The following is a 27,515-nucleotide window of genomic DNA, read 5'->3' on the forward strand; positions in this document are numbered from 1 at the left end:
CTCAGGTCCCTCCACGATGGCTTGGCTGTGGCTGCTCTGTGCATTGCTTCCTGCCTTCATGCCGTCTGGTGAGTGCCTCCCTCCCCTACAAGAGTAACGTTAAACTGGGGACCCCCTGCAGAAGCCTGTAGGGCCAGTCCTCATTCATAAATGCCCGGCTTGGTCCACTCTAGGCAGGCTCTGGGAGGGCTATGGAGGAGTCTCGGTCTAGGTGGGTGGGCTGGGCTGAAGGTTGGGTATAAGGGTGGGCATCCCAAGGGAACAGGGGTGGTGGGGTATAGAGTGTACAGATGTCCCTTGCTGTGCATCTCTACAGTGACAGCCAACACGCCACCAGTGTTCAATATGTCATCGTTAGTGACTCTGCCAGAGGACTTACCAGTGGGTGAGTAATGGTCCCTATGCTGGGACAGAGCGGAGTGTTTATTCCAAGGTGGTCACATAGGCTCAGGCTCCCCACCCAGGTCTGAGGAACAGCCCGAAAGATCACGTGTGTGGTCAGCCATCTGCACCTGAATCTCACAGTGCAGGTTCAGCCTCCATGAGCTGAAATACTCGGGGGGAAAAGGTTATAGTAGCTTCTATTCCTTCCCTTACATTATAAACCATCACTTCCACTGTTACAATCCGGTGTTACAGTTATCTCGAGGGGATTGAAGGCAAGGGAGACAGGCTTGGTTTCTACACATATGCTCCATCACTTTACATGAGGGACATGAGTACCCACCGATCTGGGAGGCTGAGGAGGTCCCTAGCCCATTGTGATTGGTTGATTCCACAGTTGTGGAGGACAGAGGACCTCAGGCAAGATTCCCACTCACTGGCTGGCCGTCTGTGTCTCCTTAGGCACCAGAACTGTGTCTTTCTGAATCTTAGTGTCTCCTAATCGGCAAGTGTCTTCCTTACCATGGAGATGGTCATTTAACACCGTTCTTTTTTTCCTTAGAAAGAAAATTAAAAAGCAGCCGTCAAATGGGCAGTGAGTCTCACAACCAAGAGTGTTCCTTCCACGGAACACTGCACAGTCTCACTGAAGCCCAGTGCCCAGAGGCACTAGGGAGGCTGGATGGTGACTGGGGGATTAGAATCCCAGATTTCAAATGGCATCTGCATCCCTGCCCTCTGGGAAGCTGGGCCAGACCACCCTAACAGAGTGGCCCTGGACCTGGGACAGTCCTGTTTATCTGCAGGTGCCGTGGCCTTCTGGTTGGTGGCTACAGACAGTGATAATGACATGCTGACCTATGGGATTACTGGCACCTATGCCTATTTCTTCTCTGTCACCCGGGACACTGGGGAAGTGAAGCTCGCCAGCCCTTTGGACTCTGAGGTAAAGAGTGTTGGGGCAGGGAAGGCCTGGAGAGAGGGAGTGGGCAGGATGGTCCTGGGAGCATGGCTGGGATCTCACACTGACAGGGACCTCTTCTCCCTGTTGCTTCAGACACTCTATTCCTTCGGGATCACCATCTTCGTAGATGACAATCACAACAGCCCAGTGAGTAGGAGGAGAGAGGGGAGGGTGATTGGGGTGGGGGAAGGAGCACATCTAGAAGAAATGGCGCAGAGTTCTGCATGGTGTCCCCGAAACTCTTCTGGCATCTTAAACCACACTATCTGACCTCACCTGGGTTTTCTCATCTGCAGGTGCGGAAGGACCTGCGGGTGATAGTACAGGACAAGAATGACAATGCACCTGTTTTCCAGAACTCTGCATACGCCACCAGCATCAATGAGGTATCCCCAGTCTTTGTGGGGCGGGGCATCCAGGGCACCACTCAGTGGAGCCTCTGTCTGGGGAGGCCATGAATGACAGGGCCACAGTTTACAGCATGCACCTAGGATTAGGATTCTTTCAGTAGGAAAAGGATGCAGAGGGAGCCACTTTTCTCGTGTTTCTGAAAAGCTGGAGGTACTCTGACTTAGGTGTAGCTGGAGCCCGCTGATCAGACTGTCACTTGCTGCCTCCGTCCTGAGGTGCAGAGCCGGCAGCCCCGGCTCCAAGCTAACACCTCACCACCTCTGTAGCTTCGGCAGGAAGACTGGCTGTTTCCCTGTTTCCAGCATGCGCAGGCCTGGCTTTTACACACTCACTTTGGGCCATGTGTTCATCCCATAGGTCAGCATGTCATTATCACTGTCTGTAGCCACCAACCAGAAGGCCACGGCACCTGCAGATAAACAGGACTGTCCCAGGTCCAGGGCCACTCTGTTAGGGTGGTCTGGCCCAGCTTCCCAGAGGGCAGGGATGCAGATGCCACTTGAAATCTGAGGCAATTCAGAGGTCTAGAATGGCTGGTCTGTGCTGCAGCCCTTTCCTCAGCCAGAGGTACATCATCTTAACTGTATTCACTGGAAGATCCCCAGTGCTGCCCTTGACTAACAGGGTGTTATCTCTGAATCCCCAAGACCACTTGGTTGTGAAGACCTTTGAAGTGGGGTCAGGCATAGATCCACCTGTAAGATTATGGTCTCTTTATTCCAGAAGACACCAAGGTAAAACACAGGCCAGAGCTAGGTTATAGAACCCAGCCAGCGCGGCCAGAACAAAAAAGGCCAGCGTCCCCACGTGCAGCCCCTTAAGAAGCTCCCTTACGTCACCCCGGCTTTCCTTCACCACGCCCTTCTGGGCGAGTCCCCGGGTCCACCTGGTACCTGCCCCAGGACTATTGGGCGGGGCTAGGGTGACTCCCTACATCCACCTGACAGGTCCCACCCAGCACCCATGCTCTGCAAGACTCCCCTGGGTGTGATGCTCCAGGACTCACTATCTGGAGCACAGGTGTCACAGAAAAACGAGCTGCAAGGGGTGGTTCAGAGACGCAAAACTCCAAAGATGACAAGGCAGGGAGGAGTGCAAGAAAGTCCCTACAGAGGGGCTGCTTCTGGCTTCTGCGAGCAGGTGACTGTAGGTGGAGTTTTCTGTCCCAGCAGTCACTTCTCAAATAACCAACACAGAGGCTTAATAGCAGTTGTAAATGCTCGGCCAGTAGCTCAGGCTTGTTACTAGCTAACTCTTACATTTAAATTAACCCTCATTTCTTATCTCTGCTTTGCCATGTGGCTTGGTGCCTTTTCTCAGCACGGCAGGCCCATCTTGCTTCTCCCTGAATCTGCTCTCCTCACGCCACCATTCTTCCTTCCAGAATGCTCATTTTGGCTGTCCCACCTAACCTTTCCCTGTTCAGCTATTGGCCAGTCAGATTCTTTATTAAGCCAATCAGAGTAATACATGTTCACAGTGTAGAGAAGGGTTATTCCACAGCGGGTGACTTCTAGACAGAGACCTGGATAGCATGGAGCCTGCCAGGAGAATCTCCAGGGAAGGAATGTTCCAGGTTTGGGAACAGCACATGCAAAGTGAGTGATGAGGCTGGCCTCAGAGGCTGAGGGTAGGTAGAGGCTGGGGAGCGGCAGAGACTGCTGAGGGCCACAGAAACTGTTTGGACCATATTCTGGGAAGAATGGGGAACTTCCAGGAGCTAAGAGTGTGGAAGTCTGACACAGGCTGTGGGCTATAGGGTACTGAGCAGTGGAGAGGCTCAGTCAGGCTGGGTTCTAGCATGTTCTTTCACTGTGGTCTTGGGAGATTGTATAAATCAGCTCTGGGGGTATGAGACTGTGCAGGGAGGAGTTTCCATACCAGGGTTATTTGGGGGAAAGGGCACTGCCCCATCTTTTATTTTTGCTGTTTTGTTTTTCGAGACTGGCTGTCTTGGAGCTCACTCTAGACCAGGCTGGCCTTGAACTCAGAGATCTGCCTATCCCTGCCTCCTGAGTGCTGGGATTAAAGGTGTACACCACCACCTGGCTGCCTGTCCTAATTGTCTAATGCCTCCCCTGAAGGCCCAGCCCAGGGCTGGGATGGGATGGACACACAGGTGAAAAGTCCTTTTTTACAGACCCTGCCAGTCGGCTCCGTGGTGTTCTCTGTGCTGGCTTTGGACAAGGACACTGGGCCAGCAGGTTTAGTGAGGTACTACATAGAGAAGGTGAGTGTTGTAAATCGCTGGGTCCCCCAGGTGGGAGCCAGCATCCCTGTGCCTCGTGTCCACCAGGGGGCAGCATCCTCAAGGCAATCATAGCTCTGGCTCCGCCCCCCCACCTTTCTGACCACCCCATCACCCTCTGCTTTCTTCCCCACCCCGACGCCTCCCTCCACAGGGAAATCTCACTTTGCCCAGTTGCTGGAGGAGGGTCCAGTCCTCCCCCCCACCAGCCTCTCGCATGCTGAAGCATCCACAGCTCCCAGAGAGATCAAGGCTAGAGAGGCCTGGATCTTGCCAAAGCTCACCCAGACAATCAAAACACAAGTGTTTTGTGATGGCTGGTTTGCTAGAGATCCCACCACTACTTGAACACCAACTAAAAACTTACTTTCAACCCACCGTAGCAATTATATCAGCCAAGGGGAGAAACCAGGGTTCAGAGAGATTACAAGGCTTGGAAACATTGGCATTTCTAGCCAATGGAAGAGCCCGTATTTGGCCCTATGTCTCTCAGAGGAGGGTGTATGAACAGGTGTCACCCAAGTAGCCTCTGTTGTAGGTGATCCCCAGCAATGATGACAGCAAGAATCTTTTCTACATTCTGCAAAATGGCTCCATTGTGTTGAATGAAAGCCTGAGCTACAACAACAAGAGTGCCTTCTACCAGCTGCAGCTGAAGGCCTGTGTGAGTGCCCGTGTAACCAGAGCTAGGGGGCTCAGAGTTGTGGCACTGGCTCACAGGAGACCTTCTCGCCCACAGGACTCAGGCGGTGAGTGGAATAACAGCCAAGTCACCCTGTGCTCCCAGCCAGTCTTCCTGTCCATCTCAGTGGTTGATGAGCCGGACCTGGACCCCCAGTTCGTCAGGGAGTTTTACTCAGCCTCTGTGGCTGAGGATGCGGCCTTGGTATGTGCTGGGGACTGTGAGGGTGCAGGATAGCAGTGAGTGTCTAAGCAAAGGGTCAAATGCACTCATCAAACCTCCTCCCAGGGAACCTCAGTGCTGAAGGTGGAGGCCGTGGATGCTGACAAAGGCGTCAATGACAATGTGACCTACAGCATCACCAGTGAGAAGCAGGGTGTCCCCCGGAGGGCTGGGGTAAGGGTGGGGTGGTCAGAGCCCCTGGAAGAGCTGCTGCAAGTACCTCCCTATCAGACTCCACAAGGCCCGGATGGTTCAGCATCGAGAAAGATGGCGTCATCACGGTCAGCGGCGCCCTGGACAGAGAGCAGCTGCTGAATGACAATGGAGAAGTGCACATACAAGTGGCCGTGAGTGAGGCTCCTCTCTCTAACCCTTGCCCTTAGACCTCGCTCTCTGAGTATTGGTCTCTAACCCTTGACCTTAGACCTCGCTCTCTGAGTATTGGTCTCTAACCCTTGACCTTAGACCTCGCTCTCTGAGTATTGGTCTCTAACCCTTGACCTTAGACCTCGCTCTCTGAGTATTGGTCTCTAACCCTTGCCCTTAGACCTCGCTCTCTGAGTATTGGTCTCTAACCCTTGCCCTTAGACCTCGCTCTCTGAGTATTGGTCTCTAACCCTTGCCCTTAGACCTCGCTCTCTGAGTATTGGTCTCTGCCCCCTGCCTTCTGTTTTGTACCTCAGGCCACTGAGGGGCATCGTAACATCTACGGGCAAGAGGCCAAGGCAACTATCTGGGTCACAATAAGGGTGACAGATGTCAATGACCACAAGCCAGAATTTTACAACTGCAGCCTCCCAAACTGCTCCTTCAGCCCCCAAGAGGCCCAAGACAACTTCACAGGCTACGTGGATGAGCACACCTCTGCCCGAATCCCCATCGATTTCCTGACCATGGTGGCCTATGATCCAGATCAGGCAGGTGCACGGGAGGGGGAGCACCGCTGGAGAAGGGATGGGGGGGAGGGGTCACAGATGGGAGAAGGGGGTAGTGAAGGGGGAGGGAAAGAGAGTGGTGATGACTGGAGTTGAGACGGGCAGTGGATTACAGAGTATGCAGGATGATGGGTGGCGTCCACGGGGAACAAACGTAGAAATACGATGGTAAGGACGGTGGCGCCGATCCGGGAGTCGTGCAAAGTGGAGGTTGGTGCGTGCTGTCTGGCGACGTTCAGGGGAATACTGGGTGGTGCTGAGCAGAAGCAGTGTGGAATGGAGGTTGATATTGGGTGCTAGGCAACAGTGAGTGGCTGGGACACGGGGACACTGGTGCTGTTGGCTCTGGCTGGCCTGTGGTTTGGGGAAGTGGGTGTTTAAAGTGATCTGACTGATCAGCTTGGAAGGAACCACCACAGCGATGACGGGCGAGGGAACAGGCTGGGATGGGGTGGGAATATTATAGGGGTGGGGGGAGTGTGGCTTATGTCTCTAGCCCTGGGGACCCACAGTGCCTTGGGCAGTCTTCAACTGCCCAGGCTGCATTTACAGAGCTGAATAGCCAGCCCAACTTCCTGAGCCTGGATTATTGTCTAGGTCTTTCCTGACTCCCTCTGTGGGTCTCACTGGGCAGGGCTTCTGCAGAAAGCCTGAGCTTGACAACTGGGGAAAGACACACATAGGGGGTCAATCCCTACTACACCACCCTCCTTAACAGGGCGACAATGGTACCTTCCTGCTGTCCCTGGACGGCGAAGATGCTGACGCCTTCAACGTGTCCCCAGAGCGAGCGGCAGGGTCTGTCAGTGTGCAGGTGGTGGTAAGAAACTCAGAGATGGTGGACTATGAGAAGAAGCCAGTGATGTATGTGAAGGTATGGCTTGCCAAGATGCAGTGCGATACAGAGGCCACAGGTCACCAGGCCCCTATATTGCCACCTGTTCTTCTGTCCTCAGGTTGTGGCCACTGACTCAGTCAGCAATGATTACTCTGTTGCCACGGTGACCATCCATCTTAGAGACATTAATGACCACAGGCCCACGTTCTCTCAGAGCTTGTATGAACTCACCGTGCCGGAGAACAGTCCAACAGGTTTTGTGGTCACCAGCAGTATCAATGTGAGTGATACTGGATGAGCCATGCTGGGAGGAAGATGCTGAAAGGGCCGATTGAAGACTGTCCCATTGTTTCATTCAGTGTCACTGGGTCCCTGCAAGCATGCATGCTCGTGTGGATGCAACCGGGGGTGAGGGTGTGAATGCAAATGTGTGGTGAACCTTTGGAGCCAGGGTGCACAACAGTCTTGTTGAATGAGCTGTGTGGCACCACAGATGGCCTTGTCTCCAGTGTCTTGCCATCTTTGCCTCACAGGCTACAGACCAGGATAAGGACAAATGGGGCCGCATCACCTACAGCCTGCTTCCAGGAAATGGGTAAGTCTCAAGGTGTGCAGGGGAGCTCTTCTCTACCTCCCTGTGGGTGTCGGGAGGTAGAGCAGAGTAGCTTGCAGAAGTATAGGTGCTCAGCTGTGTGTCTGTTCCAGAAAAACAATTCTAAAAATGATTAGTTCTCTGTGACTATAATAAAACACTCGAGGCAGGGCATTTTATAAAGAGAAAGGTTTATTTAGTCCTGGGGTGGGGTGCCATCCACTGTTCCATGTGAGGACTTCAGAGTATGTTGGACCACATGGTGAGGCCCTGTATGAGATGGAGAGATCACATGACAAGATCGGAAACCAGAGGAAGGGAAGAGACCAGGGACAACTCCCTAAAAGGCTCCACCTCCTAACGTCATCACACACGGTGGACCAAATGTCCCACACCTGGAGGCTTGAGGGTGCTCACAGCATGACCAACCCACAGTCATAAGGATGTTGGAAACATTGCATGAGATTCCTTCACGTCTGTGTTATCATTTGTCTGAAATTCAAATGTAAGTCCATGTCCTGTCATTTTATTGGTTAAATCCGAGCAGAGAAGACCTGTTTGAGGTGGACCCAAACTCAGGGACTGTGACGGTGAAAAACGGCACGCTGCTGGACCGGGAGAAGCAGGCAGTGTACTACCTCACACTGCAGGCCACCGACGGCGGGAACCAGTCTAGCACTACGGCACTAGAGATCACCCTGCTGGACGTCAATGACAATGCACCTGTGGTTCGAGGCTCCTACAACATCTTTGTGCCTGAGGAGGGTGGCAATGTCTCTGTGACCATCCAGGTGAGAAAGTCACCTTGGACCTGGTGGGGAGGTGGGGGAGGGGACCATGCTGGCCCTGTATGAAGTTTGAACTCTACTGTGTGGCTCTGAGGAAGTCACTCAGTCTCTCTGGGCATCTATCTCCTCTTGGAAAATGAGGAATCGTAGTCCTTACTCAGAGTCAGCAGGGCATGAGATAATGGGTCTAAGGTGCTCTGCAGAGGCCTGGCATGACTTACACAGAAAGGAAGGTCCAAGCAAGGTGTGCTGGTACATTCCCCAGCACTGCAGAGGCAGAGGCAGAGGCAGAGGCAGAGGCAGAGGCAGAGGCAGAGGCAGAGGCAGAGGCAGAGCAGAGCAGAGCAGAGCAGAGGCAGAGGCAGAGGCAGAGGCAGAGGCAGAGGCAGAGAGGCAGAGGCAGAGGCAGAGGCAGATCTTTGAGTTTGAGGCCAGCCTGGTCTACAGAGCAAGTTCTAGGACAGTCAGGGCTGTGCAAGCAATGCTTGGAGAAAAGCAAAGCAAGTAGAAAACCCATGATCCAAACAGAGAACAAATAACAAAAATGGGTGGCATCATTAAAGGGTCCAATGGTAGCATTAAAATCCAGAACCCAGCTGGGCGTTGGGGGCACATGCCTTTAATCCCAGCACTCGGGAGGCAGAGGCAGGTGGATCTCTGTGAGTTCGAGGCCAGCCTGGTCTCCAGAGCGAGTGCCAGGATAGGTTTCAAAGCTACACAGAGAAACCCTGTTTTGAAAAAACAAAAAAAGAAAAGAAAAAAAATCCAGAACCCAAAGAACACAGTTGGAACACAGTCCCTGGCAGTGGGCTGCCTAACAGCTGGAGCTGAAATAGACAACTCAGTGGCCAGGTTCCCAGGGTCATACGGTAAAAACCCACTTGTGACTCCAAAGACGCTGGGGAGCCTTCCATCCTTCTCGGTGGGAGACTGAGACTCTCCTTTAGGATGACGCAGAGAAGGTGCCTCAGAAGGTCACTTCTCTGGCCCAGCCCCTTCATCGCTCAGGGGATGAGGCTCCCTGCAGATGTTTCAAAGTCAAGCCTTTCTGTGACCGCGCTGCCATCGATGGCAATAGTGGGGCTGCAGTCCAGATCTCCGTGGACTTTCTCCTCCTGCCCATGGTCTTTAAGATCCTCGTGGGAGAAACACTTCTGATTTTTCAGAACTGTGGTACCCTTATGAATGCAGAGGAGTGCCTGGCAAATTAACTAGCCAAGCACTGAGGCCCTTTTTAGGGACAGATGGGTTGCGCCTTTGGAAGAGCTGTCTCCAGCTGCTTATGAAGGGGGCATTTACTGAGCAAGACCCAACAGAACTGAAGCGAGGAGAATGATTTGTGATGAGCAGGGCAGAAAGACAAGGACTGACTAGCTCACATCCCAACACCGGCTGCGTCCTCTGCTGAACTCGGGTACAGAGGATCTTTACTTTGACTCCTGCTCATGGGGCTCCCACTAAGCACGTCACAGACCTTTACTGATGGTGTTATCTGGGCCATCAAGGGTAGCAGGACCATAGGGAGCTTTAGGGGTGACAGCATGGTTGGGAGTCAGGAGGAAGGCCTCAGGACAAGGCTAGATCGTGGAAGAACACGCATTCTTTGTGCAGGCTCATTCCAGTGTAATCCAGATGTTTGGGGCCCTGACAAGAATGCATCTGTGCACACGCACACACCCTTTGTATGAAGCATGAGCTGTTTAAGAAGCACAACACTGTAGCCAGAAGTGATATTGCACACCTTTGATTTCACCTTTGAGAGGCAGAGGCAGAGGCAGGCAGATCTCTGTGAATTCCAGTCTAGCCAGGGCTACATAGTGAGACCCTGTTTCAAAGAAAAGTTGGGTGTGGAGCTGGAGGGCTGGCTCAACAGTTAAGAGCACTGTCTGTTCTTGGAGAGGAACCAGATTTGATCTCCAGCACCCACATGGTGGCTTACAACCATCTATAACTCCAGTTCCAGGGGGACTGATGCCCTTCTGTGGCCATGGCACACAAATGCTATTCTATAATATATACGTGCAGGCAAAACACTCAAACATATAAAATAAAAAAAAAATCTTTTAAACTTCGAAAATGAAAAAAGCATAGTACTACGCTAGGGATGTAATTCACTTGGTGTGTGTGTGTGTGTGTGTGTGTGTGTGTGTGTGTGTGTGTGTGAATAGACAGACAGACAGACGCAGAAAAGGAGCATCCTGTAGCAATCATGGAAAAACCAGTCTTTTTTTTTTAAATTTCATAATTTTACATTAAAAAAATGTCAAGTCCCTACATATGCTTTTCCACCCTCTGGGTAGTATCAGCTCTGTGGGAACCTCCACTTCAGGTCTTCCCAGGGTCTAGCTTAGGCCCAGGTTTGCAAGATGCACACAACAGTGATCCGGGAGACAGACAGCTCAGCGCTGAGACCAAGAGCTCTCACTGGCTGTGTTCCACATCTCAGCAGGAGCCATGACCTGTCTCCCCCTGGCTCCAGCCAATGGCCACTTAGGCCAGTGCAGGAGGGAGGGGCTGGGCCTGAGGCCTGTATACCTACCTGACTATGTTTATAGGCCTATGACGATGACCAGCCAGACACTAACAACAGCCGCCTGCTCTTCAGCCTGCTGCCTGGGCCCTACAGCCACAACTTCTCCATAGACCCCAACACAGGGCTCCTCAGGAATCTGGAGCCACTGGACCGAGAGGCCATTGACCCTGCCCTGGAAGGCCACATCGTACTAACTGTGCTTGTGGCTGACTGTGGCAACCCTCCCCTCAGCACTGAAGTCAATGTCAGCATCACTGTGGAGGTAAGGCCGGGGCTCTCACACTGCCTAGCTCTTTGACTCTAGCACAAGTCATGCCTCCTGCCTTGTACAGCATGGTAGATGAGAGGTTGAGCACTCAGCATAGCAGACCTTGGTGGTCCTAGCCCTGAAGGCAGGAAGACTAGGGATGAAATTAGCATGAATGAACGCACAAGTTCTGAAGGTGTGTCACCCAGGGAAGGCGCGCAGTGCCTTAGCTCTGACTGCCATGCACAATCTTGCTTGGAACCCTGCTCACTGACACCAAGCAAAGGCCAAGGGCAGGTGAAGCAGACTCCACTTGTGTCTCCTGTACACCAAGGTAGAGATGGTGACAATCACTTTATTAAGAAAGCAAGGGCCACAAGGTGGTGGCGCACACCTTTAATCCTAGCCCTCGGGAGGCAGAGGCAGGTGGATCTCTGTGAGTTCAAGGCCAGCCTGGTCTACAAGATCAAGTTCCAGTACAGGCTCCAAAGCTATAGAAAAACCATGTCTCAAATAACAAAAACAGAGAGAGAGAGAGAAAGAGAGAGAGAGAGAGAGAGAGAGAGAGAGAGAGAGAGAGAGAGAGAGAAAGGGGTCAAGCACGGTGGTACACACCTGTATCTCAATACCTAAGAGACTAAGGTAGGTGATTGAGGGTTTTAGTTCATCATGGGCTGCATAGTGGACCTTGTGACCTCAGAGACAATGGAGACACTGAGGTAGATTTCATACTTGCTGGCATCCTGGAAACAAGATAGGATACTATAGGGAAAAATGAAGAATTACGCTTACTGAAGTGGAGGGGTCCCTTTGCCCCACGAGTTTCATACTCTTGATGTAAGTGTCAGAGGCTGCCCTATTTTCAAACGAGGACAATGAAGCCCAAAGACGCCAAAGCCACAGGAGAGGCAGAGAGGAAATGGACTCAGCTGATGTCTTAGCTTCTTCTGTGTGAGTCAGGACGACCATGAGAATTCAGCAGCCTTGTGCAAGAAGCCAGGGACACAGGTCTGAGGAGTCCCTCTTAGACCATGTGCCTCAGCGAGCAGAGGTCCCTTCTGCATTTCCAGAAGGATGTGACAAGCTCAGGAGATGACCACATGATGAGAACTCTTATCTCAGAAAAAGACAAAGGAGAAGGAAGGCGAGAAGGAGGGAAGGAGGGGAGAGGGGAATAGAGAGAAGACAGACAAGAGGGAGTGGAGGGTGTGGGAGGAAGAGTAGAGATGGCACACCTTACTGAAGGGTTAGGGTTCTGTTCCCAGGTCTCCATCCTGTGGTTATTCACAGAAAACTGGCCATCAAGGGTGCTTGTATGCCAGCAGATTGGCAAGGGCTGGGAGCGTCCAGGGCATCTCCCAGGCATCTGACAAGACTGGGGACAGCATGGGAGACAGGGCTCCAGCTGTGTGTGGTAGGCAAGGACAGATGTCCAGGGCATCAGATCCCTGTTCAGACTGAGCACAGAGCCTGTGTCACCGGTCTGAGAAATGGGACCTCAGACTAAGCCAGATAGGGACACAGACAGGAGCCTTTAACAGTTCTGGAAAGTAGAACTAGAGTAGTTCTGGGCTGGGGTCAGACAAACAGAAGAAGGACCACTTCCTGGCCTCTCTGGAAGGCTGTCCATACATCTGGAAACTGGGTGGTGCTGTCTGAGGGACACACCCATGGCTCTCTCTGAGTAGAGTTACTACTGGCTTCTCAGATGGCTCTGGGGAGGATGACCCTGGGGCCACGTGGTCCCTAGGACTCAGACCTGCCTCTCCTTTTAGGACATCAATGACAACCTGCCTATATTCAACCAATCCTCCTATGAATTCTTTGTGAAGGAGAGGGATCCAGGTATGTGCTCTCATGGGCTAGCTGTGCAGATGACGAGGGTATGTATCCTAGTGCTTTGGGTATTATGCAGGATACTCCTGCTGGTGTCATCCTTTGGTGAGGTGTACCATACCCTACTTGGGTAGGGTACACTGGAGCAGAGTCTGTTCATATACCATCTCTAACGCCAAATAGTAAGGCCCATGCTAACAGCTCCATTGTAGGTCCAGTCTGGAGTGCCTGAGGCCGACGTGGCTAGCCCTCCAACCTCTGTCCTTTGTACATAGGAGAGTTTGTGGGTACAGTGAAAGCCTGGGATGCTGACCAGACAGAAACCAACAACCGCATCAGCTTCAGCCTGTCCGGGACTGGTGTCAACAACTTTGTTGTCCGAGGCTATGTGCTGGAAGACGGGGGGGCCGAGGGGTACCTCTGGCTGCTCCCTGATGTGAGCCTGGATTATGAAGCACAGAAATTCTTCAATCTGACAGTGAGCGCCGAGAACCCAGGACCCCAGGGCCTTGAATCCACAGCCAGTGTCACGGTAGTTGTGGTGGACGTAAATGACGAGCCACCTACCCTGGATGCGGCCTCACTCCGGGCCGTCCTTGTGGCCGAGAATGGCTCCCAGCATGGCCAGGTGGCTCAGGTGACAGCCCAGGATGTGGATACCGATTCCTTGCTGAGAATAGAACTAGTGGACGTCATCTGCACCAAGGATAACGTTGATGTGGGCAGCGTGTGCCATGAATGGTTCTCTATGGATGCCAACGGCTTAGTGTACATCAATCAGAGTGAGGCCATCGACTATGAGGCTTGTAATCTGGTCACACTGGTTGTGCGGGCACATGACCTCAACACAGATTCCCGCTTTGATGCTTACAGCAGCAATGGTGAGAGGGCCTGCGGGCTGAAGCTTAGGGTCCAGGGACCCCCATCATCTGCTGGCCATGTTCTCTTGGGGTTTCTGTTTTCCATCTTTCCAGTGGGGATCGGCTAAGGGCGGGTTGTGGAGTGTGAGGGCATGCACACAGTGTTTAGTGGGGTGTCTGGAAGCACCCGCTAAAGGCTGCCGATTGTGAAACAGCACAAAGGAGACAGAACTCCAGAGCTAGCTAAACCCTCGTTCACCTCCACACAGGCGCCTGGGCCGCGTTAACAATGAGCACAGCACAGGTACACGGTATTTGCTCATTTTATCCCTGCTCAGCTCATGAGCTAGTGATGCCCAACCAACCGAAAGACCAGGGAGCCACAGCACAGAGTGGACAGGATTTTTTGTTTTGTTTTGTTGAGACAGGGTCTCACTTTGTAACACAGGCTAGCCTCAATTTTATAATCTTCCTGCCTCAGTCTCCCGAGTGCTTAGATTTATAGTTGTGTGTCACGACTGCTGGCTCAGAGTGAGTGTTTAAATGACCAACTGACATCACACTTATATATTAATGTAGACAAACATAATAACATTTACACACACACACACACACACACACACACACACACACACACACACACTTACTTTTAGGCGTGTTGAGAATGGAGCCCTAGGTCTTTCTCATGCCAGTCAAGTGTGCTGCTACTGAGTGACACCCATCCATGTATAAAATACCCTGGTCAGCTGGGGCAGATCCAGGCCCACTCCTGAACGGCCACTCTTGTGTGGCTCTGACCAGCTGTCCATCCTCCGTGAGGTGGGAACAACCTTAACAGACAGGAAATCTAGAGGAGGCTGTGGGGACACCTGGGTGAGGAGCAGGGGTGAGCAGAGGACAGGAAGAGCAGGGGTGGAGAAAGCCTGATGAAGCCCAGGCTCTTTGGGTGCAGACTTGGCTCAGAGCTTTGACCCACATGACCTCATGTCCTCAGGAGATCTCCCCATCGTCATCGAAGACAAGAATGACAATGCTCCCTACTTCCTGCCTGTCAACCAGACCTTTGGTGAATGAATGAAACCGCCCATCCTCACCCTGTTGTAGCTACACATACTGTAATATGGGATTACTCTTAGACACCCTCCCTCTCCCACCCCTGTAAACCCTTTATAGGGCACAGAGGGGTCCAGGCCACCTCTGTTCCCAGCTTGTGGCTAGAAGGGACACCTGAGCTTTCATTCCAGCTCTGGGTCAACTGTTGGCTGGCTCTAAGGCAGGCCTTTCCTCTTCGAGCCTCGGTTTCCCCATATGTACAATGAGGATGGGTGCCTTGTCAGCTCCAGCCTCAGGAACAGCTGCATTGGGCCACTTTTGCAGGGGGATTGGGGATGGGCTTGTGTTGTGGACTCAGCTGGTGGGCAGTGCTGGGCCAGGTGGCACTGTCCCAGCCATGTGACCTCTTCCTGTTTACATTTGTAGTGATCATTCCAGAGCTCGTGTCCCCCGGCCAGCAGGTGGCTTTTGTGCAGGTGAGTTCTCAGCTCCAGGCATTACCAGTCACAGCAACTCCAGGGGACAGAGTTAAGGACTTCCGACCTTTCAACTGCCCCAAGACATTTCAGCCCTAGATACACTGGGCTCACAACCGGCTGATACTAAGCCTGAGCTGTAGCCGAACTTGCCCAGCCCATGCTAATTGTTCAATTTAATGTTCATAAAAATTTCATGACCAGAAATACCACTTATAGGCTAGATTTCCCGACGATGCCAGGATTCTTGAGTGTGATCGAGAACCCATAGCCAATTGTAAATTAAAAGGGCTTCTTATACTTAAATAGCTTCCTGAGCACAATTACAGCAATCCTTTCAATTTGTTATGGTGATGGATGTGTGTGTGAGAGAGACTAGAGGGTGGCCAGGCCATGTGGGGTGAGGCCCTAGGGCTGCAGCTGTCTGGCTTCTCAGGGATTAAGTGTGTGTGCACGTGTGTGTGTGTGTGTGTGTGTGTGTGTGTGTGTGTGTGTGTGTGTATGTTGAGACAGGGTCTGACTTGGTAGCCTTGGCTATTCTGGAACTCACTGTGTAGACCAGGCTTGCCTCAAATCTAACTCTCTGCTTCTGCAGTGTTGAAATTAAAGTCATGAGCCACCACAACCAGCTCAGTTCCCCCCTTTTGACAAGAGGCTGGTGGCTCCTGGCTAACACTATGTGAATGGTATGTCCCAGGCTTGGAGAGGCCTGACCTTTCCCTTGCAGAGTAGAGGGTGTCCTCAGCACAGCTCTTCTCCTGGGGACAGCAATTTTCCCTTTGTAGGTTCTTTTGAGACTTAAGACAGTTAATTTCTAGTCCTCAAGCCAGCTGCAGGCCCATGTCCTCATTTACTCATGGTTTTGGATTGTTTTCTTTTGTATGTGTGCACATATGTGCAGGGACACATGTGCAGGAGGGTGCACATGCTTTTCTGTGTGTATATATGTCTGTGCACGTACGTACATACATGTGTGTGCACATAGCATGCATGTGGTGTGGGCACTGGATGTGTGTGTGCTAAAAACAATGTAGGGTATTGGTCTTTAGGAGCTATCCTTCTCCTTCTTCTCCTTCTTTTTCTTTTCTTTTTTTTTTTTTTTTTTTTTTGGTTTTTGAGACAGGGTTTCTCTTTGTAGCTTTGGAGCCTATCCTGGCACTTGCTCTGTAGATCAGGCTGGCCTAAAACTCACAGAGATCCACCTGCCTCTGCCTCCCGAGTGCTGGGATTAAAGGCGTGCGCCAGCACCCCAGCTCTCTGTCACATTCTTTTTAAAGGCATTAGAATGTTTGTCCCACTAGGGAATGTGGGCTCACATTAATGGGCCCTGAAATGAGTGCTTTAAAGGGGGGACGCACACTAAGGGAGGACGCACACTGTAGGTGCTCTTAAGCCGAGCGTGGCTGTGTTTGTGAGTAGGCGTGTATGTGCTTGGCAGTTGGGGAGAGGAGAGGGAGGACTCTCAGTATGGCAGGACTTTGGGTGGTGACCTGCTACTCCGGGGTGCATGGGAAGGTACTGGGGCAAATGTCAAAGACAGTGAACTTCATCTTTAAAAAGCCTGGCGCCTGGCCAGGTGTGGTGTAGACTTCTGTAGCCCCAGCATTTCTGAGGCAGAGGCAGGAGGATCACAGAAAGTTCAAGGTCAGTCTGGCTTAAATAGTGAGTTCCAGGACAGCCAGGACTCCATAGTGAAACCCTATTTAATAAAATTAAAAATAAAAAGCACGTCCGCGTTTTTAGTGGCTGCTGCGGCTTCTGGTCATGGTGGGAACGGAGAGGCCTTTCCCAGCCTTACCCAGACATCCACTCTTGCTCCCAGGCCAGAGATGAGGACTCACCACACAACAGTATCATCGACTTCTCCATCCCGAAAGCAGATTTTGTCTCCAAGGACGGGGCCACCAACCCTGTCCAGGTCTTCCGGATTGTCCGGTCTGTGGATGCTGACCTGTACACCGCCAGCATCATGTAACGTGGTGATGGATGGTTGGATGGGTGGGGCGGGGAGCACAGCCTCAGGCAGGGTCTCCATCCTGCAAGGTACACAGGTAGGTTTCCCGAAGGCCAAAAGGACCCAGATTCGGTTACAGAATAAAGCTGTGTCTTGTCATCTCTCACAGGCTGGTGACCAGCCTTGATTCCACTCTCCAAGGCATATACCAGGTGACAGTTCAGGCTCAGGACCAGCCTGTTGTGGGTCCCGCACTGGAAACCCAGATCACTCTGAATGTAAGTGCCATTCCCTGCCTCCAGCCTCTGGTGTTCTTGGCTAGCCCTGTGTTTTTCCTTTCTCTTTTGTTTTTATATTATGTTATTTTAAGACAGGGTCTTACTATGTAGCTCTGACTGGACTAGAACCCATATATAGACAAGGCTGGCCTTGAACTCACAGAGATCCACCTGCCTCTGTCTCTCAGACCTATAATCCCATCGCTTAGAGACAAAAACAGGAGGAACTTGAATTTGAGGCCAGCCTGGGCTATATAGAAGGACCTGTTCTCAAAACAAATCATAAACCACACCCCTCCCCACTTCTAAATGATGGGGACTTTATTCTCATCCACACCTCAGAGTCAAGAACAGCCGGCACGCAGACAGAAAGTAAATTCTCCGTACATATTAGTTATGTGAAAGACGGAATGATCCTTCTAGTGGACTCTCCTTATTCTTGTTGGGAAATTAAATCAGCTGTAATCTTTTAGGAAAGGTATTTGTCAATCTCTGCATATGTTTACAAGACACACAGTGTTTAGGCCAGCAAGTCCCCTTCCAGGGATGTTCCTGCAGACACAGGATGGTACATTGGGGTGCATGAGAGCACCTGGTGGTGAGGATGTCAGAAGTGGTGAGGAAATCACGTGAGACATCCACATGGTCGCTGGAACATGTAGAGTGATGAGGGAGGTGCCCAAGACAGACTGAGCAAGCAAAGGCATGTAAGGACAGGGCCAGCATAACCGCCAGGTTCTATGCGTGTGGCCAAGGAGAAGCATGGACATGTTCCTGGGATTATTTATAGGCAGACAATTCCAAGATAAAATCTCATGAAACTTTCATTGTGATGGCCTCTTTAAAGTAAGAGCTGGGATCTTATTTTCCTTTTGTATGCCCTCTGTGGTGCCTGAGTTTGGGTTGCAGGTGAACACTGCATGTGTGCTGTAACCGTGGGTGTGTGTGTTCTGAGAAACATGTGCTGCCGGAGATCTTGTGGTTGCCCTGTGTTTCTGATGTCTCCCCTCCACAACCCCTTCTCCCCCAGCTCTTCACTGTGGACCAGAGTTACCGTGTGAGGCTGCAGTTCTCCACCAACAAGGTGGAAGTGGGCGCCAACGTGGAGGAGATTAAAGCGTAGGTCTGGGAAGGGCTGCGGGCAGAACAAGGCCTAAGGGGCTAGTCCTCCATAAGACACCCCTCTCCCCTGTCCCTGGCCTTTACTTGAACTTGTCCCTATCTCTGACCCTGAGCCTGCACCCCAGAAGCCCATGCTCAGTCCCAGGTGGAGTGGGCAGGAACAAAACTGCCGTGTGCAGTTGTGAGAGCCCTGCCCTGGAGAAGAACAAGGGCCCAGGAAGAAAAGATTTCCATCTCTAGTTTGTGCAGAAATGTCAGCTCTTTAGTGAACACACCTTCCCTCTGCTTGACTCCACTGGCAGAGCCCTGGCCAAGTCCTGGGCTATAGCCCCACTCGGTGTATCTGTAATGCTTGCATATTTGTAGGGCTCTTGTCCAGGCGACCAGGACCTCTGTCTACGTTGTGACGATCCAGAACATAGACTCTACGGCTCGGTGAGTGTCCCCAGGCACAGTGGCTGGGTTGAAGCAAGCAACCATAGTTGGAGAGGCTTGTGATGTTCCTGGGCTGTTTGTGTGTCTGTTCCAGGGCCCAAGTCCAGTCCTACCTAGATGCCTACTTTGTTTTCTCCAATGGGTCAGCCCTGACACTTAATGAGCTGAATTTGTGAGTGGGGCTGTCTGGGAGGGTGGGCAGGGGAAAGCAGAACAAGAAGTCCCCGGGGGAGGTCAGTGGCCCTGGGTCTAAGCAGGGCTCTGTGGCAGGATGATTCGGAGAGACCAGGATGCGCTGAGGCAGCTGTTGCAACTGGGCCTGGTGGTGGTGGTGAGTGTGGTGGGTCAGAGGTCACAGGTAGGGGAGGGGTGTGAATCCCGCAGTCTTCTCACCCTCCCTCTCCCCCAGAGCTCCCAGGAGATCCAGGAGTCCGATCAGCCCAAACTGCTCACCAGTGTCATCATAGGACTGGTAGTGGCATTGCTGCTGGTCCTTGTGATTTTGATCACTGCCCTCCTGTGTGTGCGGAAGAGGTATGGTCTCCCCTTGTCTCCAGCTCTCTCCTGGCCCAGATACCCAATGTATGTGGGGTGGGTAGAAAGGGTCAGGCATCAGGGACATGAGCAAGACTGCCTGCTCCTTGCCTGCAAAATGGGTTTGGCACTAGGTTCCTCCATGAATTTGGGGCAGAAATGTTGAGCACTTCAAATCGTTGCCATTTCCCCTTCCCAGAACACATCTGGTAGCTTTCCTTGAGTTCTAGTCTAGGTATCACCGTTGGCTGCCTAGGTGGTTCTTCAACAACACATTCCCTTTGCTGATGGTTCTACTCCCTATAAAACACAGCTAACATCATCAGCAGCCAGGATCCTTGTAAAGTCACAGTCGAAGGGCTCCCAGTAGGCACTAGGTGATTATGTTGCAAAAGTGACTTCTTCCCGGTTCAACAGTTATCACCGGAAGCTTCAAGCTATGAAGGCTGGCAAGGAGGCCCGGAAGACACCAATAGAAGCAACGAATTCAACTGCCGCTATCCCCGGGACTAACATGTACAACACTGATCGGTGAGCACAAGTCAAAAGGGAGCAAGATACTTTGCAAGATGGCTGAAGGCCACGGTTGCTTGACCAAACTTTTTCCCCAGAGCCAACCCCATGCTGGACCTCCCCACCAAGGATCTGGGATTGGAGTGCCTCTCCTCCAGTGACTTGGACAATGTCAGGTGAACAGCATCTCTCACTACCAGCCTGGTTGTTGGTAGCAGGAGATGAGTGGTGATGCGGATGGGGATGGTGGCAGTCATGGTGATGGTGACAATGGTGACAGTGTTCACGGTGCTGATGGCAAAGCTGGTGATGCTGATGCTGGTGATGGCGGCAGTGATGGCCGTGGTGTAGGTGGTGATACTTAGAACGTTGGGGGTGATGGTGATGGTGGCGGCAAGGTCACAGACTGGGAAGGCTGGGTCAGTTTGCTAACCATCTAAGTTCTACTCCTCCTCCCATAGCCTCAATTCCCTAGACAAAAACGCTGTGGACTTGGACACGGACAGTAAGAAAATCAAGGTAGGATGGGGGATGGGTTGGTACCCGGGGCTTCTGACTTGAGACTTCTTTGAAGGGGTGGAATTTAGGATGAATGAGGCCCACTCCCTGTTCCTCCCTAAGGTGCTCTTTGGTGAACTGCTTCTTGCTTTTGGCTCTCTGTTCTTTTCATCTGTAAATGGTAATCAGAACATGAACTCTGCAAGGCTGACGTGGGGATTAAGTCAGAGCAGGCAGTGTGAAGGTAGGGCGCTTGCTGAGGCTCTGGGTTCAGTCTCCAAAATAAAAACAAACAAAACAACAAACCAATGAAAAAGAGAAGAAAAAGCCATTTTTGGTCTCTATACAAATGCTAGCAGGTGAGGGAGAAATATGGACATGAACAAAGGTAGGGAAGGAGAGAAGGGAAGCTCAATAGATAATTAAATGACAACACCACTCCATGTTATCTAGGTTAGTTGGTTAACTGGTTAGATGTTTAGTTGGTTAGTAGATGAGATCAAGAACTCACAGTTTGGAATCACCTGGGGAATTCTAAAACAACTGACTCGGGTCACATTCAGATCCTGATCCCGATGGCCCATGGTGGGATGGGGTGGGACAGAGTGTCACAGGGCAAGAATACGCTGCCAAAGCTCCCCAGCAGATTCTAGTTTCTTCACTGAGCTTTGTTTTGCAACAGGGTCTTACTGTGTAGCCTAGGCCAACCTCACACTTTTCTTCCTCCCGCTCGAGTGTCTTTAGTGGTGGGAATTCAGGTACATGTTGCCTTGCCTGACTTTTCAGGCAATTTCAATGTCTAGGTAGAGTGGAGAAACACTGGAACTGGTCAGTGACGCCATGCAGGGCTCTCTAGAGGAGCCCCCCTCCTCCCACTGGAGCGGAAGGTCTTTGGGGCCCATTAGCTGCAATTGTTCATTTCTGGGAAAGAAGTGGTGTTTGCATTGTCACACCACCCCTCCCCAAGGGCCCCAACCTACCCGTGCTGCAGACCTTATTCTCCCTGAGGACTCTTGTTTTGTTTTTGTTTTTTTTCGAGACAAGGTCTCTCTAGGTAACCCTGGCTTTTCCTAGAACTCAGTCTGTAGACCAGGCTGGCCTTGAACTAGGAGATCCTCCTGCCTCTGCCTCCTGACTGCTGGGATTAAAGGTGTGTGCCACCACCTCTGGTAGAGGACTAATTTCTTGGATAGATAGGTTCAACTAAAGCTTCTGCTTGTACAGGAGTCCAAATGTATAATGATGAAAAATCTGGCATAAAGACTTCTAGATGGGCTCCCAAGAATGGGGATCTTGGGTAGCAAGCTGGTCAGCCCCGTGTGTGGATGGGGCTGTGTGAAGGTGGTTTGAGAAAAATGCTAGAGAACTCTGTCGGAACTGAGGCAACAAAGTTCAAGGCCCTGAGGAGGGCATTGTGGACTTACCTCCAAGAGTGGAGTTAGGGGTTCCTGATTGACCTGTGGGCTGGGAAAGAGCAGGACTTCTGAGAGAAGAGTCTGGAGAGACGGTGTGACTGGCTGAGGGACAGACAGGTTTTTTTCTAGCAATCCGTGAATGCCATGACCTATAAGGGCCCTGTAAACACTGTGTACAAGGTGTGAGTAGCCGGGAAACCACCCAATCCCCCTTGTCAATCAAGTATCGTGGACACAGATGCTCAGGGAGTGCTGACTGGCTTAAGGCCTGGCTGCCTGCAGGATAAATTAGCTCAGAAGTCAAGACTTCTGGCCTTAGGTGCTGGGTTACATTATCTAGTGCTATGCTGGTTGGTTGCTTTGGGCTCAGGGTCTGTAAGCAGACTGACTAACTCCTCCCAGGCTCTTGCATGCTCTACTGTTTACCAGGGATGGTAACATCCCCAGGCTGGAAAAGCCCTTATAGAATCCAGGGAAAGGAAGAGGGGATTTGAGGCTCTGGCCTTGTGGAGGAAGGGGAGTGGTTGCTGCAGCAGAGTAAGTAGCTCAGGGGCTGGGCCTTCCCATAGGAAGGGATATGTGTGAGGGGGGATGTGGAAGTGGTGGGCTGTGTGACATCACATGGGGAGGGCGAGAGGAAGGACAGGGGACATGTGTGTCATGACAAGGTACAGGCATAATCCTGGGTGACATTTATGAAAAAGGAGATGGCAAATTCAAGCAGAAACTAATATTTTACCATGGACATCTACAACAATGGTTGACCAGTTCCCACTCTGCCTTTTAGCTAGGGCGAGCCTCAGCTTCTATCCCTCTCAGCAGGGCGTCTATGGCTCTGTCAGGGAATTTACCGACCTTGCCCAACACATGGCTTGCTGGGGGGGGGGGGAGAAAAACAGGTGGCAGGAACTGTGACAAAGTTGTTCTTTGGCCTAAGACTGGACAGAGTGCTAGAACACTGTTCTCTTGGGGTTAGGCAAAGGCCAGAGGCCCATCCCGCCTGGCCATGTCTGTTTCTGAAAGACAGAGACCCCAGCAGGAGTGAGGGCGAGAAACTCTAGCCAAGGAGCCATGTGGTGATGAGTGTGAAGGCCCAGGTTGCCCTAGGGTCTGGTGAGAGAACCCCATCTTCACCATTCCCTCCTTGTCTCTCCAGAAGCCACTTCCACACAACTCGCCCAAACAGGAACCAGAGCCCCTGAGCGCAGTGCTCTCGGGAAGGCACGTGGGCACAAGTGGACCGAAGCAGAGGGATCTGTCCTTCACCAACCCTGGCCTGGACACCACAGATCTGTGATGGAGACCTCCATTCTTCAAGTGCAATCTGTACTGCCTACCTTCCCCAAAATATAATATATGGTCTTTCAATCATAGACAAGAGCTGGGGAAAGGTTTTATTACCAATGTATACTGTGACAGTTAGTAGCCAAAAACTGAGGCTAGAGGGAAAGGGACCAGGGCGCTGAGTGGTTACAGGAACTTGTCGGGCTCACAGCATTGTGTGTGTGTGTGTTGTGTGTGGTGTGGTGGTGGGGGATGGGAGATAAGAGGTGAACTGTGGATGTCAAGCGAGCTCTCCACCCTACTCCCAATACCCAAGATCAGCTGTGGGCCAGGCAGCCAGTGGCCTGACACCTTCCATGACTCTCCCTTCTCAGCTGAGCCCCAGGGCTGTCCTAGCCTTTGGCCTCTACGGGAACTGTGCATAGTGACTGGGTAGGAGAGGGAATAGGACTAGGGCACCGGGCTAGGCGGGAAGAGAAGGAGAGGGGGCAGGACTACCAACAGCATGCAAGAGACACCCTGGCCCTGGGGCCAGCACCATGTGGAGACCCCTCCCAACCTCCGGTTCAGAGTCTGCCTTTCTGGTGGCTTCACATTGACCCTGGCACACGTGGACGAACACTTAGCATGCAGTCTTTCCCACTTCTGGGGAATCTCAGGAGCCTGCCTCAGCTCTAGGGTGGAGGGACGGGAGTAGGCACCTGTGCTCTCCCACTGCTACCTGAGGGAGTGGAGCGGAAGGCTGTGAGGGCACCGGGGTGGGGTTGTCAGGGCTGGGTGTGCGGGCTCATGGCCACAAAGGGACTGCGGAAGGGGTTTTCGTCAGTGTTTGGGGAAGGAGGGACGGGAAAGAAGCCCCTAGAGGCTGCCACCACTCCTCGGAGGCCTGGCGCACGCAGGGGTGGGGGTGGGGCGTAGCTTTCAAGGACTTGGTGTCAAGAAGGGAGCCTGAGAAGGTTGGCGACCCGGGCCTCCAAAACGGGGACGGCTCACTCGGCCGTGGGGCCCGCCCGCGAGCAGCATCGCGGCCGGCGCACGCTCTGCAGCAGCGCGCGGAAGAGGCCGGGCGGACGCTTGGCGGCGCCGTCGGCGGGCGCGGCGCGCACGGAGCCTGCACGGCCTGGGCCCGCGCGGACGGCGGGCGGCGGCGCCGGCGCCCCTTGGCGGCCGTGCTCCTCGATCTGGCGCTCCAGATGCTTCTGGATGGCCATGCCCAGCACCTCCACTTCCATGGAGGCCCCGTACACCTCCCACGTCATGCCCTTCTCGTCCCAGCTCACGTCGCGCACCGGCTCGGCCGCCTCCTGGGGCGCCATGGCGGCCGCCAGCACCGAGCCGGGCCGCACGCGCACCTCGGGGAAGACGGGCGGCGCGGCGGGCGGCGCCGCGGCCTGCGGGGTCATGGGCCCCGTGGCCACCGAGCGCGTCTCGGCGGCCCCCAGCGACACCTGCAGCCCCGCGTCCCGGCGCGACGGCGGCCCGGGCGCGGGGCTGGGCGCGCGCGCCGTCGACGCCGCCGCCGCCGCCTGGAAGCTGAAGGCCGGGCCGGCCGCGCCGTCCTGCGGGGACATGGGGCTCACCGCCACCGAGACGCACGCCCGAGCGCCGGCCTGCGTGCCCGCGTCCTCGCGGGGCGGCGCCGCCCCGCCCCCGCCCCCGCCCCGCGTCCCACGACGGCGCCTTGGTGAAGTTGTCGCGAGTCCGGGGCCCGGGCGGGGCCGCCGAGCGCTCCGCGGCCGCCGCTAGGTCTGTGTGGCCCGGGCTGGCAGCGGGCTCCGGCTCGGGCAGGGCCCCGCGGCTCCCGGCGGCTCCCAGAGGCTGGGCTGCGCCGCACGGTGTGCCACCCGAGGACGTGGCCTTCTCCGGAGACAGAGGAGACGGACATGCGGACTCGGCCTTCCCCAGGGACACAGGCTCCACAGACACCGTGGGGTCGACTTTTCCTGACGGATCCATCTTCCCAGACACCCGTGGCTGCCCTTCTTGCGAAGACGGCGCCTCCACCTTGCCCGGGGAGGAGGCGCCTGGAAGCGGGGTTACCACCTTGACCCCAGGCTTGGGCTCAGCACTCCCTGAGGCACTGGCAGAATTCACGGGATTCCTCCTTTCTGGAGCCTTCGCCTCTGGGATGCCTTCTGCTCGCTCTGTGGCCATGGGATCCACCTTCCCCGGGGACACCAAACCTAGTTTTCCTGAAGCCGTTGGGACCACTTTCCCTGCAGTCGTGGAGCCCACTTCTTCAGAGGGAACAGTTTCTGCCTTTCCCTGGTTTGCGGAGCCTGCCTTGCGGAAAGCGAGGGGCTCGGCCTTCTCCGAGGCTGTGGGACTTGCCTTCTCCAAGGACAGTGGGCCTCCTTTCCCCTCAGTCTCTGCCTCAGTTTTTGAGGCAGGCACCGACCCCCAGGCCCCCAGAGACTTGGCATCTGCTGAACTTGAAGACACGGGGTCTGTCTTTCCCAAAGACTCGGGATTCCCTTTTTGAGATGTCTTTATGGTTCCTGTGACAGTTGTGTGGTCCACCCTTCTAGAAGACCGTGGGTCCTCTCTTCCTGAGGATAGGGTTTCTGTTTTTACCAGTGACACACGTTCTGCCTGCCCAGAAGACAAGATCTCTGGTTTCACTGAGGACACAAGTTCCACATCTCTTAAGGAATCAGGGTCCACGCTGCCTGGCGGTCCTGTGCTGTTCACAGATGTGGGATCTGTCTTGGGGGAAAACACACCTTCTGGCCGTCCAGCAGGTCCTGTTTTCGCCATTCTCACAGACATAGGCCCTCCCTCTCCTGAGGAGGGAGGGCCCTCTTTTGCTGAGGACAAAGTTTCTGTATTTCCCACAGCTGCAGGATCCACCATCCCCAAGCATACAGGATTCACCTTTTTGGTCCCAGGAGTCACTGTTCCTGAGGATCCAAGTTCTGTCTTGCTTGATGATCCTGGAGTTGGCTTTTCTGAGAACCCAGAATCTGTCTTTTTTGTGGATGCAGGGTCTGTCTTTTCTGGGGGTTCCATTTCTTTTTCCCCCAAAGACACAAGATCTCCCTTTCCTGTTGATCCAAGATTCTCTCTTCCAGAATATGTGGGGTCCTCCTTTCTTGGATCCACTTTGCCTGAGGACCCAGGGTTTCCCCCTCCTGGAGTCGCTGTATCCACCTTGCTGGAGCACACTGGATCCACTCTTTCCAAGGATACAGAGTCCTCCTTCCTTGGAGCTGTACAATCCATCCTCCCAACGGCCCCCGGCTCCCCCTTTCCACAGATTGCAGGCTCTACCTCTCCCATCAACACGGACTCTCCCTTTCTCAAGGGCCCAGCCTCTTCCTTTCCTGGGGAAGTAGAATCTGCCTGCTTCAAGGAGATGGACTCCATCTTTTCCAAGAACACAGGATTTCTGTTCTCTGGGGCTGTAGGAGGATTGTCTGCTGAGGGCACAGGCTCCGGCTTCCCTACCGCAGTCTTTTCAGAGGTTCCTGTGATCAAGGCTCCATGTTCTCTTACTGTCTCTGGAAGAGGGTTGCAGGTGGGAGACAGGCAGGCTAAGCTCCCAGCAGAGCTCTCAGAGCAGGAGGCCCCTTCCCCAGCCCCGCTGGGACTGCTGTATCTGGAGTCCATGCCTAGGCTGTGGTCAAGGGTATGCTTTGGGGGTGTGGGGATGGCCTTTGGGGAAGAGCAGCAGTCCCTCATGACCGGGCCCCCAGTGCCCAGGCTCCCATCCTGTGGGGAGCAGAGGGGTCTGAAGGGGCTGGCGTCCTTCTGCAGCTGCTGGAACCAGGCTGGGTCTTCAGTACTGCGCATCTACCTCCACAGATGTCAATGTCTGAAACAAAGAGCACAGACACGGGCTTAGGAGACTCTCCTGGGTCTCCATGGCTGAAAGACCCAGCCACGTTCAGGCTCCTCACCAGATTCTCTGTCTGGTCTCTTGTCAAGAAGGCCTCGGCTAAAAACATAAATCTAACTCTATCACTCCCTGCATCATTATACTCCCAGTACTTGGGATACTGAGGCAGGAGAATTTCTAGTTTGAGGCCAAGCTGGTCTACACAGTAAGACCAAGCCTCAATAACACAGACAGACAGACAGACAGACAGACAGACAGACAGACTGACCCTTCACAGCTTGGCTCCAATTTGACCTTTCAATTTCACCACCATTTCCTTACCGTTGTCAGCCTCACCTCATGCAACATGCTTCCAAAAGTGCTGCATTCATCTTCAAGGCTAGTGACTGAAAACTTCGGATGTCACTGGGCTAGATGGGTCATTTAAGTGAAGGGAGCAGGTTGTATACAAAACACAGGGGGTAAGTGCATCTGTGGCAAATTGTAGAGTGCATGGCTTTTCAAAGAGGGGCCAACAGCTGTCCTGGAGAAATGAACCCTGGGAACTCTCATTCTCCTGGTGTCTTAGGAAAATG

At 53.2% G+C, this 27,515-nt stretch overlaps 2 protein-coding genes across 2 annotated transcripts; one reads left to right on the forward strand and one right to left on the reverse strand.

Annotated features, from left to right (window-relative positions):
- Cdhr2 (cadherin related family member 2) lies at nt 1–23,191 on the forward strand. The gene is made up of 31 exons (XM_035442979.1): nt 1–68; nt 317–385; nt 1,191–1,330; nt 1,442–1,495; nt 1,645–1,734; nt 3,900–3,989; nt 4,546–4,671; nt 4,747–4,893; nt 4,978–5,053; nt 5,143–5,258; nt 5,595–5,828; nt 6,565–6,720; nt 6,803–6,964; nt 7,218–7,279; nt 7,824–8,067; nt 10,620–10,859; nt 12,620–12,689; nt 12,956–13,561; nt 14,535–14,606; nt 15,020–15,069; nt 16,892–17,040; nt 17,193–17,301; nt 18,332–18,420; nt 18,790–18,858; nt 18,953–19,030; nt 19,129–19,189; nt 19,268–19,392; nt 19,810–19,923; nt 20,004–20,081; nt 20,367–20,424; nt 22,975–23,191. The coding sequence occupies exons 1-31, from the start codon at nt 17–19 to the stop codon at nt 23,113–23,115; spliced, it is 3,927 nt and encodes a 1,308-aa protein (XP_035298870.1). The 5' UTR covers nt 1–16; the 3' UTR covers nt 23,116–23,191.
- A 900-nt stretch (nt 23,192–24,091) lies between these two features.
- Gprin1 (G protein regulated inducer of neurite outgrowth 1) lies at nt 24,092–26,894 on the reverse strand. The gene is given in 2 exon segments (XM_035441559.1): nt 24,092–24,748; nt 24,750–26,894. Coding segments are annotated over 2 exon segments (2,802 nt in total).
- Nucleotides 26,895–27,515: the final 621 nt, after the last annotated feature.

This window comes from Cricetulus griseus, chromosome 3 (genome assembly GCF_003668045.3).
Source record: "Cricetulus griseus strain 17A/GY chromosome 3, alternate assembly CriGri-PICRH-1.0, whole genome shotgun sequence".
In the NCBI taxonomy this organism is placed as follows: Eukaryota; Metazoa; Chordata; class Mammalia; order Rodentia; family Cricetidae; genus Cricetulus; species Cricetulus griseus.